Below are 18,299 nucleotides of genomic sequence, written 5' to 3' on the forward strand. Positions count from 1 at the left end.
AGCGGGCCTTAAAAATTTCTTTCGTTATTTCCTTCAGTCTATTGATTCATTATTCTGTGAAATCAATTTATTCTCATAATTAATTAAAATAAAAATTACTTATTTTAAATTTTACAGGGTCCATGCGTCGCCTATTATTTATTCTTAATTTTTTCTTTTATACAAAAAATTGCATTTAATTAAAAAATAAAATATTTTTCTTTTCTTTGAATGCATTAATTTAATCATTGATTAATTATAATATCGTATTAAAAGTTATTTGTAAACGAGAATATAGACAAAACACCAAAATAGTAATTACTTTAGTTGGATGATAAATAAAATTATACTCTGTCTATATAATTTAGAATAATATTTTATGTTCAAGCGTTTCTATTATTAGACCTCAGTTTATCATTGATGATTCCTACAATATGGAAATGGTGATAATTTGATAATAGAGTTGGATTTTATATAGTCGAAGATAGTTCTAATGTCATTTTTAATTCTACGCTATGATCTCGTCGTTGTTTATCATGACAAAATCAGCTTAGCCTTTATGATACCTACAAATTGCGATGGTTTAATTTTAAGATATCAATATTATCTAATTAATTGACTATTAATCAAATAAATTATCGGTAACGACGTCTTGACTACTTACTATCATCTCCCCAGTGGGATATAAGGGGAAATTATTGGACGCTTCATCAAGGCTATGGAATGCAATTTTCTGATTAATATTACAGTCTATGTTATCAAGATCAAATACAGGCAATAAATGGCTTTGATAAATTGTTACTGTCATGGAAATAAAATTGACATTTTTAATGGGTAATAGTACACTTCGATATATACCTATTTAATATAGTACGTTCGAGAACATTTATTATGGCGTCTCTATGATGATAAGATATTGACATTATTTTAAAGAAAAATGATATTAATAATACGTTATAAATAAACTGGAAGATGACATGGTCATGTCTTATTTTAATATATAGTTACAAAATAGCATTGATATTTCAAGACATGACCATATTAATGAGTATGGTCGATTTTTTTATTTCAGTATTAAATAGATATATTATCAAATGTGGAACAAAAAAATTACGGCTGCTGATGATTTTGTTTTACTCGTTCAGTTTGTCCTTTTTATCCGAACTGTTGACATTGCCTCAATAGCTATTGATACATAGTTATATTGTCATTGGCGGCTATTCGATGATTAAACTAAGGTTACAATTGCATTTCCTTGATTTTGACACCTATTGTAAGCTATTCTATGGAGAAAGAGGATATTGTAACATATTTGATGAAGTCGTGACTTAATTTTGGTCAAAATATTGAGTAACCGCTACGATCCACTTTTGGAAACTATAGCTGTCAAATTTAATTGACGTAAAAATCAATCGATTCTTTTTCCCCGCATTATTATTATTATTTTTTTAATCTATCAAAACCCGTCGTCTATATCTTGTTCTTGTTGAATGTCTAGAAAATAATAAAAACAGCGAATGAATTTATTCTGACTGGATAAAAGTCTAAAAATTTAAAATTTTGATTTTGATGAGCATTATTGTTATAGTAGGAGGGCATTGACGATGTAATCTGATATTAATCAATTTGAAGCTCCAATTTTGTATCAATTCTTTTTAAATTGTCATGATGACCTGGATGGCTTTGATATTTCAATCTCACGATGATCAACAGCAATGATAGAGTAAAGGCTACTATAAATAATTTTATATGTAAAATTAACATTATTAAAACAACAATGTCAAAGTTTTCTTCCTCTTGATAATCGTTCCGACTGCAATTCTTACATATTGTTGATGTTATTGTCATGATGATAATTAAAATCAATTGATACTGTTTCATTCCATATTTATATTCTATTTTATCACCATTACTATTTATTGATCATGTATTATGTAATTGAATATTAGCCTATTCCTTGACGTAAATTTACCGCTGAGGACTATATTAACAGCAAGATAACAACAACATAATTGTCAGATTGTGCGATTAAAATTAATTTAATACGAACTTTTATCAGAATTAAAGCTATATTTTTATTTGAAAACAGTCTTAACTATTCCTTTCCAGTGTTTTATAGCTCTCAATCCTATCCATATCCTATACTTATACAAATATTTTATCGCTAGATCGGTAATTTTTTTATCTCCTTATTATTACTTTGGTATTGCTAGATCTTAATGATGTTGCTTGCCACTCGTTATCGTCATAATACGATATAAGACAACGTCATGACTGAGGTTGGCGATGATCAAAAGCTAGCTTTGATAAGTGTCCTCGTCGAGGAATACTTAAAATCATCACTTTTTTATCTGACCATTATCATATCATCGGGAATGTTATTAACGTCAACGGATATATCCATGAATAAAATATAGAAAGCAAGCGAATCGTCATTATGTGATTTTATAGTTATAGCTAATATAATGACTAGTTCATTTCGTTCCAAGAAAAATTAATATTCTATCTTATAAAGCTACTTTACAAGTATAGAATAGATCGAGAGTATCTATAATGACGTCTTCATTTTATACTATATGGGATAGGATAATGATGCATAACATAGTACTGCCAACGAGTACTTTTTTTTACAGCATCTTATCTGCATTATTTAATCGACTCATGATGAATTACAAGTTGGCGAGAACGAATAGCAAGAAAGTGTTATGGCAGTAACATTTACCTGCATGCTATATATATTGCTATCATCATTTGAATTGATAATATCAGATTAGTTGTATTTGCTTTGATATGATATTGAGCTAAATTGCATGAAATAGAGTATCATATGGATGGAAAGATGATTAGCTATCGTCATACTATTAAAATGAGCTCATCATTCAAGGTAATTCAATTAATTTAGCCTGCAATGTTTATTTTAATTGTTTGTATGCCAACTTGAATGCAGACAGAGTGGAGTCTTTTGAATGTTTATCAAACTAACAAATTATCCAGATAAATTAGATTAATGTTCAAGATTGGAAGAATTGATTTTGTCGTTTAAAATGAATTTATAGAGATTTATAAATTGCTCTATTGTTATCCATTCTGCAAATCCATTGATTTAAATGTAGTCTATCTAGATAGATCAGAGTTGATTCCATTCTATTCTATTCAATCAAAAGCTAATTTATCTATTTATGATAGATGATATTTCTTCTCAAAAGTAGATAGTGATTTTTTTGATATATTTTTGTTGTTGATTTATTTTCCTCTCTCTCCCTCTCTCTCTTTCTCTTTACTCCATATCTTCCTTTCTACTCTCTAAGTGATGATCGATAAGTAGATGATGATCCATTTTGTCATGCTTTAACTTCCCTCCCAGTATTATCATTTTTATTCATTGATTATAAGTAATGTATAAATACTGCTTACTGTTGATTATAATACGAGTGCATGGGTGGAGTATATGCAGTAAGAGAGTGAGAGGGGGTTGAATTGTTTATTCATCTTTTACATTAAATCAAAATAATGTGCCGGTAGGGAGGAGATTGTAAAAGACATTTTGCCCATTGATTCTTTTATTAAATTATTTGGTACAAAAGTCAAGCCAACCCCTTAACCAGGATAAAATAACAAAAATTGATGAATTTCAATAGGATCTAAGAAAGAAGCCTTGCATCGATATTAGACCTTGTTGTAACTTCAATCTTATTACGGATGTCATCATCAATCGACACTAGGAAGAGAATGTAATTCGAGTTACCAAAATGTTTTTTGATCTTTCTTATTATTTTATCATTTCATTTAATTACATAATTACACGTGATTTATTAGCACAATATCAATTATCATGCAATTCAATCAAAGGATCTCTCGGATACTTATACTGTGTACATAACCTTAATATAAATTAAACTACCGTGATAAATTCCAGTTGCTAATTTACTTTCCATCATAACGCACTACCCGGATTGATCATCCACTTCACTTGATAGCTTCATTAATTCATACTATTGAGAGAAGAAAAATTGACTCCTCATTTTTTTCAATTGAAACTATTTCTAGCTGTCAATTCTATCTTGAACGATTTACTACTTGGCTTGTATCCACTTGAGTTTGAAATCTTTTAATCTTAAATTATTCATTAGCCAGATATCCAATTGGAATTGCTTGGCCTAAAAGCTGTTCAGGGCCACCACACAGGTTGTAACGCTTATCCATGGAGAATAATAATTATTTTATTTCATCGACTTAATATAGATCGATTTCATTTCAATTTTAGCCGTAAATCATGATTAGATTGATAATCGATCGGGCTATAGAGCTCTATAGCTTACCTTGTTTTTCATTGCATCTATTTTTTTTCTTTCTATGTTAATCATTTTAACGTAGAAAATAAGACATAACTCATGATTTTGTTACTCGCTTTTTCTCACTCTTACTCTGGCTGATAATCATTTTTATGAAATGATAATTTACACCATTTGTTTTTTTTCTCTTCCTATCTCCTCTATGAATTCTCCACTCCAAATCAAGCGCTTGATAAGTCTTAACCAGTCGTTGCTTGTGAATGTCAAATCAAATAATGAAATCAACTTCGTCCTTTTCTGTCACTAATTTATTGTCGGCTAGCGAAAATGATGTCAGTAATCAATCGTCTGATGATGAAAAACAACCTAGTTTGATGGCGAATCATAGTCACACCAATGGAGCAACAACAATGGCGACAGCTGCTGCAGTTGCTGCAGTTGCTGCAGCTGCAAATGCGAATGGTGGTAGTAATCATCGTCATCATGTTAACGCTACAAACACAAGCCATAAAAAGGGTGCTGCTACTTCCACCACACCAGCATCCAATAATCGTAATCAAAATATCGATTCCGATGCTAATGTTAAAGTCAATTTGTTAGATATCGATTTATGGAAACGATTTCGAAAATTAACCAACGAAATGATCGTAAGTACAAAATCAATCTAGGGATTATTGGACACAGATTCAATGATCCAGTGGTTATCATTCCTGTTGCATGCATAGAATAGCCTCGATCTCTGCACACATAGGGGGGAAAAAAATTCATATAGCAATAATCAATATTTAATGCGCGTGGATCAAGTTTTATTTTTTATATCGTATATCTTAATTACTTTATCTAATCAGTCGTCGTTCATGTAACTTAGTTGTCATGGTAGGACAGAAACAAGTTGAAAATTATGTTTTACTATCAATTTTCTTTTTTTCTTTTTGATGCAGTCAATACCTTATTTTGAAGGCCTTATTAATAATTTTATTTCTTCAAATCATGATTGATTGATTGATTGATAGTATAGAATGAAATGCGCTACATTTTTCCAATCATTTCTGTACATTACATTATTGACCTGATCTTATACAGTGTAGATACAAATTGATCTTCGACCAAGCGTCTCCTGATGCCCCCCATCGGCACTTCGAACCCATCTACGGATTTAACACATTCAAATGATAGACAGTAAAATTGAATCTCGACCAGACACTAAATTACGGGGAGTGCATAAATTTAAATTAGATTAAATTACCATAAAGAATGCTTGATATTGATTTTCCCAAAGAAACGGAGTTTCTTTCTATCTCATTTATACTTTAAACTGTTGGTAGTAGTCGTAGAGCCAATAATGTTCATCGTTATTGACTTTCTATTCGTATATTGAAGTGAATTGTCAGAAGGAAAGAGTACTATGGCTTCAAATTCAACTCGATTGAACGTAAACAGCAGGAATTTCCTTCTAGACATTTTACTTGTAAGCAACATTCGTGTTATATCCTCTTATGGACAAACAAGTCATACCCTGCCTCGAGAGCGATAGTGAAAAGATATTGATGTAAAGACTGAAATTTTACCATACTACTCTTCTACTTTATAGTAAGATAATCCGATCCGTTTAGAAATGGATTTTGTGGCCAAGCTGGCCTATGATCTTTTTTGATCCTTAATTAATTGAGCCTAACATGCTTGGCATGCAGATTAAAATGGTCAAATATTTTTCCAAGATCTATTCGGTAATCTACTTAGAAGGGAGAAAAGTTGCATATGAATAGTCCATGAAAATGGATACTATTGTGGTCAATACAAGTAACAATTTCTTCTTTCGCTATCTATTTCCTGCCGTATAAAGATAATTGAGCAGGCAATAAAATAGAATTGATGAAGTTCTTAATGCCTGAAGGCGTCATGTTATCCTCTGCCAACTTACTCTATATACCATATTGCATTATAAGTCAATGATTGCGATAATGAAAGGAATTGGCCACAAGAGAATAAATAGCAAGGGTAGAGATTAAAACAATTCAATCAGGATAGATAAAAGATTACTCAATAATTGGTCTATAGCTTCCCATTTCTTAATTATATTCATACCCTGAAACAGACGTTGCTAAGGGATTTGAAAAAGGAGGAAGGGATCGCAAAATATTCATGCTAAGATACAACGTTTTACCAGCTTGAACGATGAGTTACCAGCTGAATGATGAATTTAAAAAGCAGTCTATTTTAATTTTTTATTTGTCGAGCGAGGGAGCTAAAGTAATCCTTTGCTTTTTAAAGAAATCTTATCGAGATTCGATCTTAATCTTTTTATTCCAGCTTATGTGATTATAGATAATCACCTTTAAGCAGGCAATTAGTCATCATCCGAAGCTTCCATCTTACATAGAATGAAAAGAATTATTCATCATCATTAATCACTTTTATCCTTTGCATTACGTTGGCTTAATTGATATGTCTTGCCAGACTTGAGAAAGAAAATTCCAATCTAGAACTCTAATTTTACATTACTTTACTAAAACATTAAGGATAGCTTTGATAGAATCCGTATTGCTAATGGGAAAGATAACTATCAATCACCTAGATAGCGATAGCCAAAAATTCAATTACGTGACTTAATTAATGAATCAAAATTGACGACCATAATTGTTATTATTCTACTTACCATGATATTCAAAAATGAGAGTCTGTCCTAGACAGAAAGGTAGGACGTTAACGGTTGTTTGGAGTCTGGACTGTAGTTCAAGGTATCAAGGTCATAAATGGATTATAATTTTCCACTTCCAATGTAAAAGAATAGAAAGATAAAATTTATAGTTGTACAAATACAACGGTAAGAAATGCGTAGAAATTCTATCTATAGAGGAAAGTTTAATTAAAATTACATACTAAATTGAAACAATTAAGCCATCTATGGTCATACAAAGGTTTAACCGCCTTGAATCAAGTTTGTGTATTGTTTCATGCAGTAAGCTCAACATTGTCGATGTGGGCAATATTGTAATTAAATTAAAATTGTAACAATTGTATAATAGCCATTACTATGATTAGAGAGGGGAAAAAAGTTATTATCCTCATTTCAATATCACTTAGTGGATCGAATTGAATTTGATCGAGCCAAAACGATAGTATCGGCCAAGCAGGGTTTCAATGATAGTTTATAAAATTGATCATGATGGATGTTATGGGCTTGCGATCACCAATTAGCATTATTTCATAGGGCTAAGCACCCTTTTCGCGTTAAGGAATCTGTATTGATGTGCGCATGAGAAATAATATTCAAATTAGACCAAGAGCACAGGGAATATTTAGTATTTCCTAAATTATTTCATTTATTCAATTGATGCAAGTTCTATTCTTAATCAAAATTCATTTCCTTTCCAATTTCCGTATAGAGAAACATGAATAGATTGCCTTATGCGAAAATATCAAAATCACATTAATAATTAATCAAGGGAACATTCAATAGTCTCCAAATCATTTGATTATTAATTTGATGCAGGTTCCATTGCTAATCAAAATGGATGATTTATTACTGATTGACTTCTATAACTTTTAGACTTGTGCCTTTAGACGGTTCAAGACCTAAATCGAGTTTAATAGGGTAGACTAAAGAGAATCTTATCTACGTACAAAAAGGATTATAGTCATAGCTAAGGCCAATTTCAACTTACACCTTAAAAATTGAATAATTAAAAATATTAGGGAAGAAGATCTACTTGCTACTTTACTCCATTGTTTCCACATCACCGATGATAATTTAGGATCATTGTCTAAGTGTAATATCATCTATCTGGCCTTCTATGTACACACTCTAGTCAAGAAATCGAATTTGCTGTCCCTATTTCGAGCTAAGCATAGTATTACTAGCAGCCGATTTTATTGCTAAAGTACGCTAGAACTAGATTAGGACTGTATTGATTTTATAACTTAATTTACGCCAGATCGGAATCTTAAGGAATAGTGAGTTAATCTCATCGCCTTATTTTTAATTTTGAATGCGGTCTATGCGATAAATACATCGACGAGATTCGATGGAATTCTAACGATTAATTTGTCAAAATTCTGTCTAAAGATGACACGGTCCAGCCGGTAAAATAGTGTACTTTAAGAAGACTGTTTTGTTTATCTTCTTGTCCATTTGATCATCATGCATGTCTTATATTTATCCATCCTGACCTAGGTGACTAACAACTGACTTTTAACTAAGACCCTATCTTTCTTAAAGGGGCCTTTCGAAATAAAATTGCTATCCATTCGGTAGAACAGTACCATAATATTTCGCTACCGCATACAACTACCCCAATTGTAATTTTGAATACGTTATTACATCCAGATATTATTGATTTAATGCCATTCTCTAAGCGAATTTATCATAGGAGAAGGAATACTGAAATCACTCCAGAGTGATTCTAAATACTAAATCCTTATTTAGAAAATGATTTTTATAATTAGACGCCCGCGCGACAATATTTTAAAAGAAATAATCATGCAAAAGTCGCAATCGTTATGAAGGTTATCAATAGGAGAAAAGTTTAGTCATAGCTATTTTTCTCATTTATCTTGTAGATGTTAGAGAAAACAGTAGGTTAAGATACTGTCTTGTTGAATTCGATAACAGTATCGGCGATAGTTAACAAATCCGATAGTCCAATGTATTATTATGAAATATTCAAGTATTTAGTCATGGATATTGATCAAGTTAAGAAATCAATAGGTTGTTTTGCATTGATTTCACCTGTCAATGTTTTATGAATTCATGAACAACACTTTTTCTTATTTTTACTATAAGTTTATTTTTAGTATTCTTGGAATTGATGCTTTCCTATGATAGTACCGTAAATATCTAACGAGTACTTTTTCTTCTTTGCTTTCTGCCGCGCCATCATTTCTATGTCAAATGGATGGATATTCTAATCCTACTTAGGTGACCAAATCGGGCAGGTGAGTTCATTTATAGCATAGTAATAATAATCGAATACAAGTCCATTCTATTCAAGTTGCAATACAATTGGTCTTCTTTCCTATTATTTCCTTATTATTATTTTCCAATAATTTAGTCGTACTTTTTTTCTATCATTTGACAAATTGCTAATTGCTACTCTTGGCGTTGAGTAATGATGTTATTAAAAAACTCGATGTCTTATTTTAGTATTGTTTTTCTTTTATACAGCAATCTTACAGTAGATTACATCATAACAAAGTAGATCTTCAACATAACATTTACAGTAAATCGACCAGAAAGGTAGAATAACATTGCCAAAAGGATCAGATTTATTCTATCTTTATAATGTGGAAGTAAATAATTTCAATTTCAATTTCAATCCTTTGTAGCCACGTTTAGTATTGATACAAATGACAATATTGTAGAAAATTCACCTCTATTCCATAAGCTCTTTATTCCTTTAGTATCTAATTTGAATGCAAACCTATCACGATCTTGTGGTCATACAATGAATTGAAAATGATTTCATTTTTTCTATATTAAATTATTTTCTCTTCATCTAAACGACCATCTTAATAGTATTGCCAAGTAGGATTATATTAAGATATTGGAAGTAAAATTGGTCGTAGACTATTGTAACTATGACTTTAATGCCATTAAAACAGAGCAAGTAAATATCACACCGGTTTATTACAGGTCGATATCAATAAATCAAAGTAAAATGTACCGTATTTAGTAGCCAAAATTGACGAATATTTAAGTTTGTCATATTAGTAAGTAAAATTTGAAGTAATTTTAAACTACTAATATTGAATAAATAAATAAAATTAATCTATAATTAATCATATTGAGATTATTCTTGCCGTTGATTTTAGTCTTAATACTGTAAGTTATTTTACTTTCATCGTTAATAAAATTAGTAAGCAAGTGGGTGGAATGGCACAGTATTTAAGCGAGGGTTTGCATCATAAGTTTTCCATCTATCGTTTAATGAAGTAAATCTTGCAATGCCAAATAATGTCCATGCTTAAGTGTTCTATTTAATTTGCGATAGATGCAGTAACAGTTTCATTTTATGACAAGAGTAAATAAATCTCAGTGAGATTAAACTAGTACAAATGATGATACAGTTTGTATGTTGGATATTATAGATGACCGTAGGTGTTAAACTGCTCTATTGTAATCTTTCGACTACATACCGCAGGAATTTTACGCTAGCAGATGTAGTAAGCAATCAATATTCGATATTGATGAAATTTAATAGCATTGCAAGTGTTGCTTTTATTAGTAATACTGATAAAGTTACTGAAGCCTTCAACGACTGCAATATTGAATATCAGTCTTAGCTTCATGCGTTTAACCATTCTAGCATTTAGATAGTTTATAATTTGCAAACTTTAATGTGTATTAATCACTGGATAGTGGTAACTTCCTGATCAAATTTTAATCCTATAGTAGGAGAATTTATGATAACTTTTTAATTGGAACATGATTATACCTACTCTTCATTTTCTTCAATGAAATAAGAAATCAATTATAGCATTATTACTGATATTATAACAAAAAGTGGATTGATTCATTATTTGCATTGCATTGAAGACAATGATTACTTCCAAGTTGCATCCAATACTAAATTTCATTTTTGTATGCTTAATGTATAACGGTCGCTATTAATTGCGCTATCGACAAGCAACAATCTCTATATTATGTAGCGATATTATTCAATTAGTAAAATGGAATAGTAACAATTGTTTTCAATTCGTCTACTGATTAATTTCATAGAATAGCGTAATATTAAAAAGCTGAAATTTCTTGTAATATTACAAGATGAAATAATAATTACTGGTATTAGCTATATCAAATATGATCCAATATGATTAAGGATTACCATACAATCTTATCTCTTCATCTTATATGAATAACGTCGGCAAAATTGAACTCCATTTCACGATTTATTATTGCAATTACCGAGAAATGTGCGATATCTATATACGTTTTTTTAATTAAAGTCGATACTATAACTATTGGAATCTTAAGATTATGCCTATGTCGCTTTTTAAGCCATTAGAAAATTTTATTACACCTTATTAAATAACCATTACTCGATTCAGGTTGAAATTCTTTCACAGACATGAATAAGTCGCTGGATGACACATTCACTAATTATAGCTTTAAAAAGAGCTTAAAAACAATTAATTAGTTTACTTATAAAATTTGAAATCAGAAGCTACGTACAAGCAATATCGCCAATGATTTCCTTCAGCTGGTAGCCAATGTTTCAAATAAATTGTATAAATTGTTATAGGCAAAGTTTGAATTCATATGCAACTATTATCTTCAATCTATTGAAAAACTTCACCTGCTCAGTTTCGACTTTGACCTATATTTCACCATAATGACAGTGGATTATATTCATCAGATAGGCATGATAATGTTGTTTTATAATATTACTATTGTCATAATGTATTGGATTAATCGTTATATCTTTTTCCTTTTCTAGACGAATGTTTCCTATACTCAAAGTTCAAATAAGTGGTCTCGATCCCCATGCAATGTATTCATTCTTGTTAGACTTTGTAGCCGCTGATAATCATCGTTGGAAATATGTTAATGGTGAATGGATTCCTGGTGGTAAGCCGGAACCTGCACCACCAAGTTTCGTTTACATCCATCCAGATTCACCTAATTTTGGATCGCATTGGATGAAACAACCAGTTTCATTTTCGAAAGTAAAATTAACCAATAAATCAAATGGCGGCGGCCAGGTTGGTTTATATAATATCATCTTCTACTAATGTGATGACAACTTTTGATTGCCATCCTATAAAATTAGAGATCGAAGCAAATGTAGATTAGATTACGCCTTGTTCATACTAGGACTAGGGATGTTTTATTATTCAATTTGCTGGGTGCTCGCTCTGTACTATATGGATCGGTCCTTTTTTTCTAGCCCTTCTACACAATCAATATTTTGTTTTCATATACTGATAAAACCGAAAAAATTCGTAGATATCCGTCGTCAATAAATACACAAAGATTAACAATTCCCTAATATTGAACAACTCGATATGCGCAACGATTTTTGGTTGCATTGAACGATTTTTATCTATTGAATTTTTATCCACCATCCTAAAGTTGCAATTTTAATGCCAGCTGACATGAAAACAAAGGCTACTATTACGGATTTTACGTAGTTCAATTATTGTCTTTGCTATTTGTGTAAGTAATGTGCAATTACCAAAGTCAATTAATATATCATCGACCCTGATAATTTCATTACTGACATGAAATCGCTCTTAGGCGCTTTCTTTTCAACGATTTAATAACCTTTAAACGAAATTTAAAACTGTCCAATTGACTTCATTTGTTTCAATAGTCATTTATTAAAGATTGGTTATTATTTACTCCACTTTATTTAGCATTTAATTCTGTCAGTAGAATCAGTCCTTTTCGTTACTGCCGTTTGTTTCTAGATTTTTCCAGAAAGATAAATGATGAATTCAGAGAAAAGGTTAATTTGTACGGTCTAAGAGATAATCGATCTGCATTAATTTATTTATTCGAAAATGATTCACACTAAATTAACAAGAAATTATTTTCCATTCGCTCGACGTTTTCTACTAACTATTTCGTTTTATGGGCGTATATTATATTCAGAGGACGTAGTTCTAAAAGCCAATGCAGTCATTACACTACTATGCCTATAACCAATGCTATGTAACTGTAAAATTATATCAAAATATTCAAAGTAAAAAATTGAATTTTTGAGTTATAGGTTACTATAATAGATATGATAAGTATTATCTCCGGTATACGTACGTTTTCTTTTGTAAAATTATGCCTTGCGGCAATATTGTCTATGATATATTCTGCCAATGTGGTATATTGCAGAATAATAGACATGATACTTTCATTTTACATCTAAAATGCTACATCACTAAATTATCTAGATTTTGTTAAACAATTTATTTATTCATGCCAGGAATTTAGATGGTTGTGTAGACATTTGCTAAATATATAATTCAGAGTCTCATTGTGATATCGTATTCGAATGACAAACTCTGTGATATGCATACCAATTTTAAGCGACTTACTTTCTTACTATTCGATTATATCATTTTTAATTGTACATTGTCTATTGCTATTTACTCAAAACTAATTTGTAGAGAAAATCCTCACTCCGGATTTCTAACATTATTACCGATGCAGTAGATAGTAGGCACTGGTAAAAATGTTCACCTTTAAATGCGGTCGATTTATGATTTTGACTTAGAATAGAAATCCTTTGGCATTTGACAGCTATATACCGTATCGATTCTACGAGTACAAATAAAAATGGAATTAAAAATTAGTTATATAACTTACAAATATCAGCCATCTATTAGCCCTTGAAACACCCAAATTCGATAGTAGCAGTTCATAATCTTTAGCATTTAACAACAGTACAACTCATCTTAATGCTTGAAGAGCATTAAGCACCAAACTGTATATTTCCAACTTGATCATATTGTAACTAGCTCGCATATGTAAGCATACGAGTATCTTATCCGCAACACTTAAGATACAGCTTAGATCTGTTGTACTTCTATCACATATGTATCCATGCAAAATTTTTGAAGATATCTAACTTTAGTCCTTTGTTATTCGTTTATAATTTATTTTTTTTCTAATCAGGAATGTTTTATTTATTCGTAATCGACTTTTCACTCTGCACGTATTTCTTTCACTTTAATTACTCAAGTGATTATTACCAAATTCTAATGATATCTTTTCTTGCGGCAAAGATTATGCTAAACTCATTGCATAAATATGAGCCTCGGCTGCACATTGTTAAAGTTGGGTCATCTCCAGATTCCGATAAAACAATTACTGCTCATTCTTTCCCTGAAACTCAATTTATTGCGGTGACAGCCTACCAAAACGAAGAGGTATGTTAATTACTGATATTTCGAAATGACCAATCATTTCCCTTATCGCCATGCTCCTTATGCCTGATTTCAACTAATGAATGCTAGAAAGTGATATTAATTTATTAACTATAAAGTAAAGCAGTCGAGATTACATTTGTGACGGGTATATTTCTGACCTGCTCGCCATTTTTAATACTGGTATTTTTATATAATTAAACTTTGAGCTATATAGTTACTAACCCTTCGATATTATTATTCCTTCAAGATTACCGCCTTAAAAATCAAGTATAATCCTTTCGCTAAAGCGTTCTTGGATGCCAAGGAAAGGTAAATGACTGCCTAGTTAAATAATAAATTATTGCTATCTTGACTTCAGACTATTTATACTGCACAAGAGTTAAAAAAACTAATTATTGAATCTATTAATTAAAGTACCAGAAATAGATATTGTTATGGTGCCGTAGTAATCAGCGTCTTTGTAATCCTAATAACCACGGATAAACGAAAATTTCTTTAGCTAATTAAGCATATATATGTAGTGTAGATATAGTTTATGCGTATTTCTGAGCTTTAACATATAAAAATGTCTAGAATATATCTTGATTTGTCTAAATTTACATCTTATAAAACACAATAGACTTAGATCTTCCAAAGCTAATGCAGAACTACAAATATATTGTAGAAAATTTAAAAAAAGGGGAATTTTATTTCTATTAAAAATAGAGCTGAGCAAAAAGAAGCTGAAGAAAAGAGCCATGAATTGAGAGCACCTGCATATCCACCTCACTGTAAGAGAAAATTATAAAATTATATTCAGAGGATGCAGAATAGAGCCAAGTATTTCAATTATAATTTAATGCCGATATACACTGTTTCTGCCTTTCATAATACAGTTAATGGCGGTTGGTACTTACCAAATTCTAATCCAATGTGTCGTACACCTCGATCCATTCAACCTCCGTCATTGCAAACAGGTGTTCATCCACATCATCGCATGCCTGCCGTAGAGCGATATTCGCCATATTCTCGCCCTGCAGGCTATCCTCAACAATATCATCAGGCATCACCCTATGCAGGCAAGCGATAATAAAATTATTACATCATCAAAATTTATTTTTATGCAATGGATGAGTCAAATAATGACGGGAAAATAATTATAGAATCACTTACTGGCGACGGTAGTAGTATTCTAGTATAGCATTTCTTGACGTGATATTGAAGAAATCTTATAATTCTGTTACTGTTCATTGCTGTAATTGGCCATTTGCTTTAACCCTTCACTACAGTATATCCTTTTATTTCTTAGTCATATGCTTATTTATTGCAAACTAGGAAATAATTAATATTTTTGAACCTTATATTGAATCCCATAGTAGTTTGAATCACTATATATTTTTGGGGATCTTCATGAGTTCACTTCGATATTACGAGTGTATATGTCATATACATTCACAAAGAACTTTTTTAGCATTAGAAGCTTTTAATTAAGATGATGCTACATATTGAAGCGAGGGTATCCATACTTACTAGCCTCTATGCAATTTATCACGCTTGATCAGTTGATTTATAATTCATTACTTCGAAGATATGGCTAATTCTAGAATCCATCAGCAAAAAGAGATCTATCTTTTCATTTTTTAAGCGCAATAGATCAATCTAATAATTCTGAGGTCACTGGTTTCCATGCATTTGCTACGTTTGACCAGTTGATTTGCAGTATATTGAAGCGGAAATAACTAATTATAGAGCGAATTAGCATAAGAGATCTATACTTGTACTTTTAAGCGTAGTAGATCAATCTTACAGTTCTGACTTTTAACCGTCCTGTATTTGAATCCCTATAGTAGTTTGCACTATAGGGATGAAACTTATGCTAGGCTATATCGCGCTAAATTGAAATTTTATTTGATAAATTCGTCACCGTTTTTTTAATTTTGGGGGGACTTTTATTAATTAACAGCAAAAAAGATTTTTCAAAAAATTGCTAAAATCTCAATCTTTGTCGATTGTGATAGTATGATTTATTCCTAATTATCCCATCTGCTATTTCTAATATGTCTTTGACCTATGGAGAGCAGAATAGAGCTATATTGTTAATAGCTATCCATCGTGATATTAGACAGAACTATATGTCATACTACCCTGTCTGAATGTGTTTGTTTGTTATTTTAAATTACTTATGAAATGGTAATCAATAATTGTGATACAGTTATAAGAAATTGGACTTGGAATACACCTTACGAGTCCTTTCATGTGATATCTAATTAGATAAATAGTTATTTTTGCTCTTCCATGACAGATTCGTTCGTTAGCATGATCAAACTCGTTCTCACTAGCTCATATAGAAGATAGTATTGAAATTTTCTCCCACCTTGATTCAAATTAGTGACTAAAGGTGGAATTAGTGTATGTGTTAATTAGGATAAAATAGCCATTAAAATAGAGATCACGCGAAATCATTGACTTTATTTGTTTACTTTAACTGATTGCTTGTCAATCAGCTAAATAAACAAAGTCAGCCTACTTTAATTATTTGGTTTGGGTAGGAAGATAACAAGCTAATGACTATTTGCTCAGTGAAGCTTAAGCGGACTAAAACAAAACTTTCCTGTTCATATGAATTTTAAACTAGCCTATACTGGAGTTTTATCGGCGCTATTTTGAAGATTATGAGAAAAATTAAACTAGTAATTTGCTTATCATATTCAATCTTTCGGATGAATATTTCTCATGTTATACTTTTACTGGCGAAATTATTCGAAAGAAAAGTGAAATAATTGAACTAGACATCTTGTAAGAAATGCCTGTTGAATTCTGTTTTTAATAATTTTAGTAGAACTTCAGGTTTTTAGTGATTAAGCATGTTGCAGTGGAAGACTGTTTTATATTGTCTAATTGAAGGGTGTACATTGACCTTAGTATCATGGCGAAATTTGTTCATTAGCATAAATTAGATCCATTACTTAATAATATCAGTAAATAACATAAGAAATAGACTTACTAAGTTACTTTACTATGGTTCATTCTTCAAAGACAGAATGCAGTAAAAGGATCAACAAAACTAATAAAAATTACCACCTTATATGTAGAAATAGTTGAAAAAAAGATTGTTTCAATCACATACTTATAATTACAATTTGATGATATTAAAGCCAGAGACCTTAAGATATATTAAATGAATAAGTAGGTTTTCATGATGATCCAAGAGTCAGAGACTTGAGACTCAGTATCAATTCGTTCAATGAAAATATTATCACACAATTGGATAATATCAAAATTAGAGGCCATTAGATATATTAGTAAATCTATTTTCCCAATAACTAATACAGCGAAGACTTGAAATATACGCGTATGATAGCATTAGGAATAAACTTAATTTAATGCCGCGCATATTGAGCTGCTACTTCGACAATTATGTGCAGGAAATCACATTATTGTGATGTTCATCATCGTACAGCCATCGTTAATAATATTAATAAAAATTTGGTATTGTATAATGATATTATTTATGAAGTTAATCTAGCATAATATCAATAGAATTTTCTTCTCAGAAGGAGATCTACAATATAAGAATTTTTAAAAAGTTTAAGAGCAACGATAAAAATCAATTTTAGAATAAATAGTGAGCTGAGTCCTAAAGCTTGCTATTTATTATTTTAATTATGCGACATAGCAAAATGATGCTGTTTTAAGTTGTTTAGTTTGATAATACTCCCTCAATTCGATTCAATCTCAAAGTTGTCTTATTTACGTCAAACCTTATACAATAATCAATTTTAGGCGGCCACCTTACTGATCATGACGCCAATGCGATGTTATTACAAAGTGCAGCAGCTGCTAATGTTGGCACCCCGACAGATCCCTGGGGGCGATCTCGTCCTAATCCACCCATGTTGCCGTCGCCAACTGCCTTGCCAGGGCCACCTCCTAGTTTATGGTCGTCGACATCAACGCCATTAGGAGCAGCGAGAGCCCAATTTAATTCACATCCATCATTTGCAACGGCAGCTACGGTGGCCGCTGCAGCAGCTTCTAGTGCTAGCGCTGGACATGTTTCTAGCTCCAATAGTCCTATCAATGCTAGCCATATTGCACGATCAGGGATGTACGGTAATGCCCATATACAAGATATCAATGACGAAAGTGGTTCCGGTGAAACCGGACATCTTTATACACATCCAC

General features: G+C 31.2%; 1 protein-coding gene across 1 annotated transcript; it reads left to right on the forward strand.

Moving 5' to 3' along the window:
• Positions 1-4,681: 4,681 nt before the first annotated feature.
• Positions 4,682-14,448, forward strand: TRIADDRAFT_25521 (uncharacterized protein; the record flags this gene model as incomplete). Its single annotated transcript, XM_002112334.1, has 5 exons — positions 4,682-4,918; positions 9,190-9,206; positions 11,708-11,972; positions 13,992-14,135; positions 14,383-14,448. 5 exons carry the CDS (start codon positions 4,682-4,684, stop codon positions 14,446-14,448), a joined length of 729 nt encoding a protein of 242 aa, XP_002112370.1.
• Between the last annotated feature and the right edge of the window lie 3,851 nt (positions 14,449-18,299).

The sequence above is a fragment of the Trichoplax adhaerens genome, genomic scaffold (genome assembly GCF_000150275.1).
Source record: "Trichoplax adhaerens TRIADscaffold_5 genomic scaffold, whole genome shotgun sequence".
Taxonomy (NCBI): Eukaryota; Metazoa; Placozoa; class Uniplacotomia; order Trichoplacea; family Trichoplacidae; genus Trichoplax; species Trichoplax adhaerens.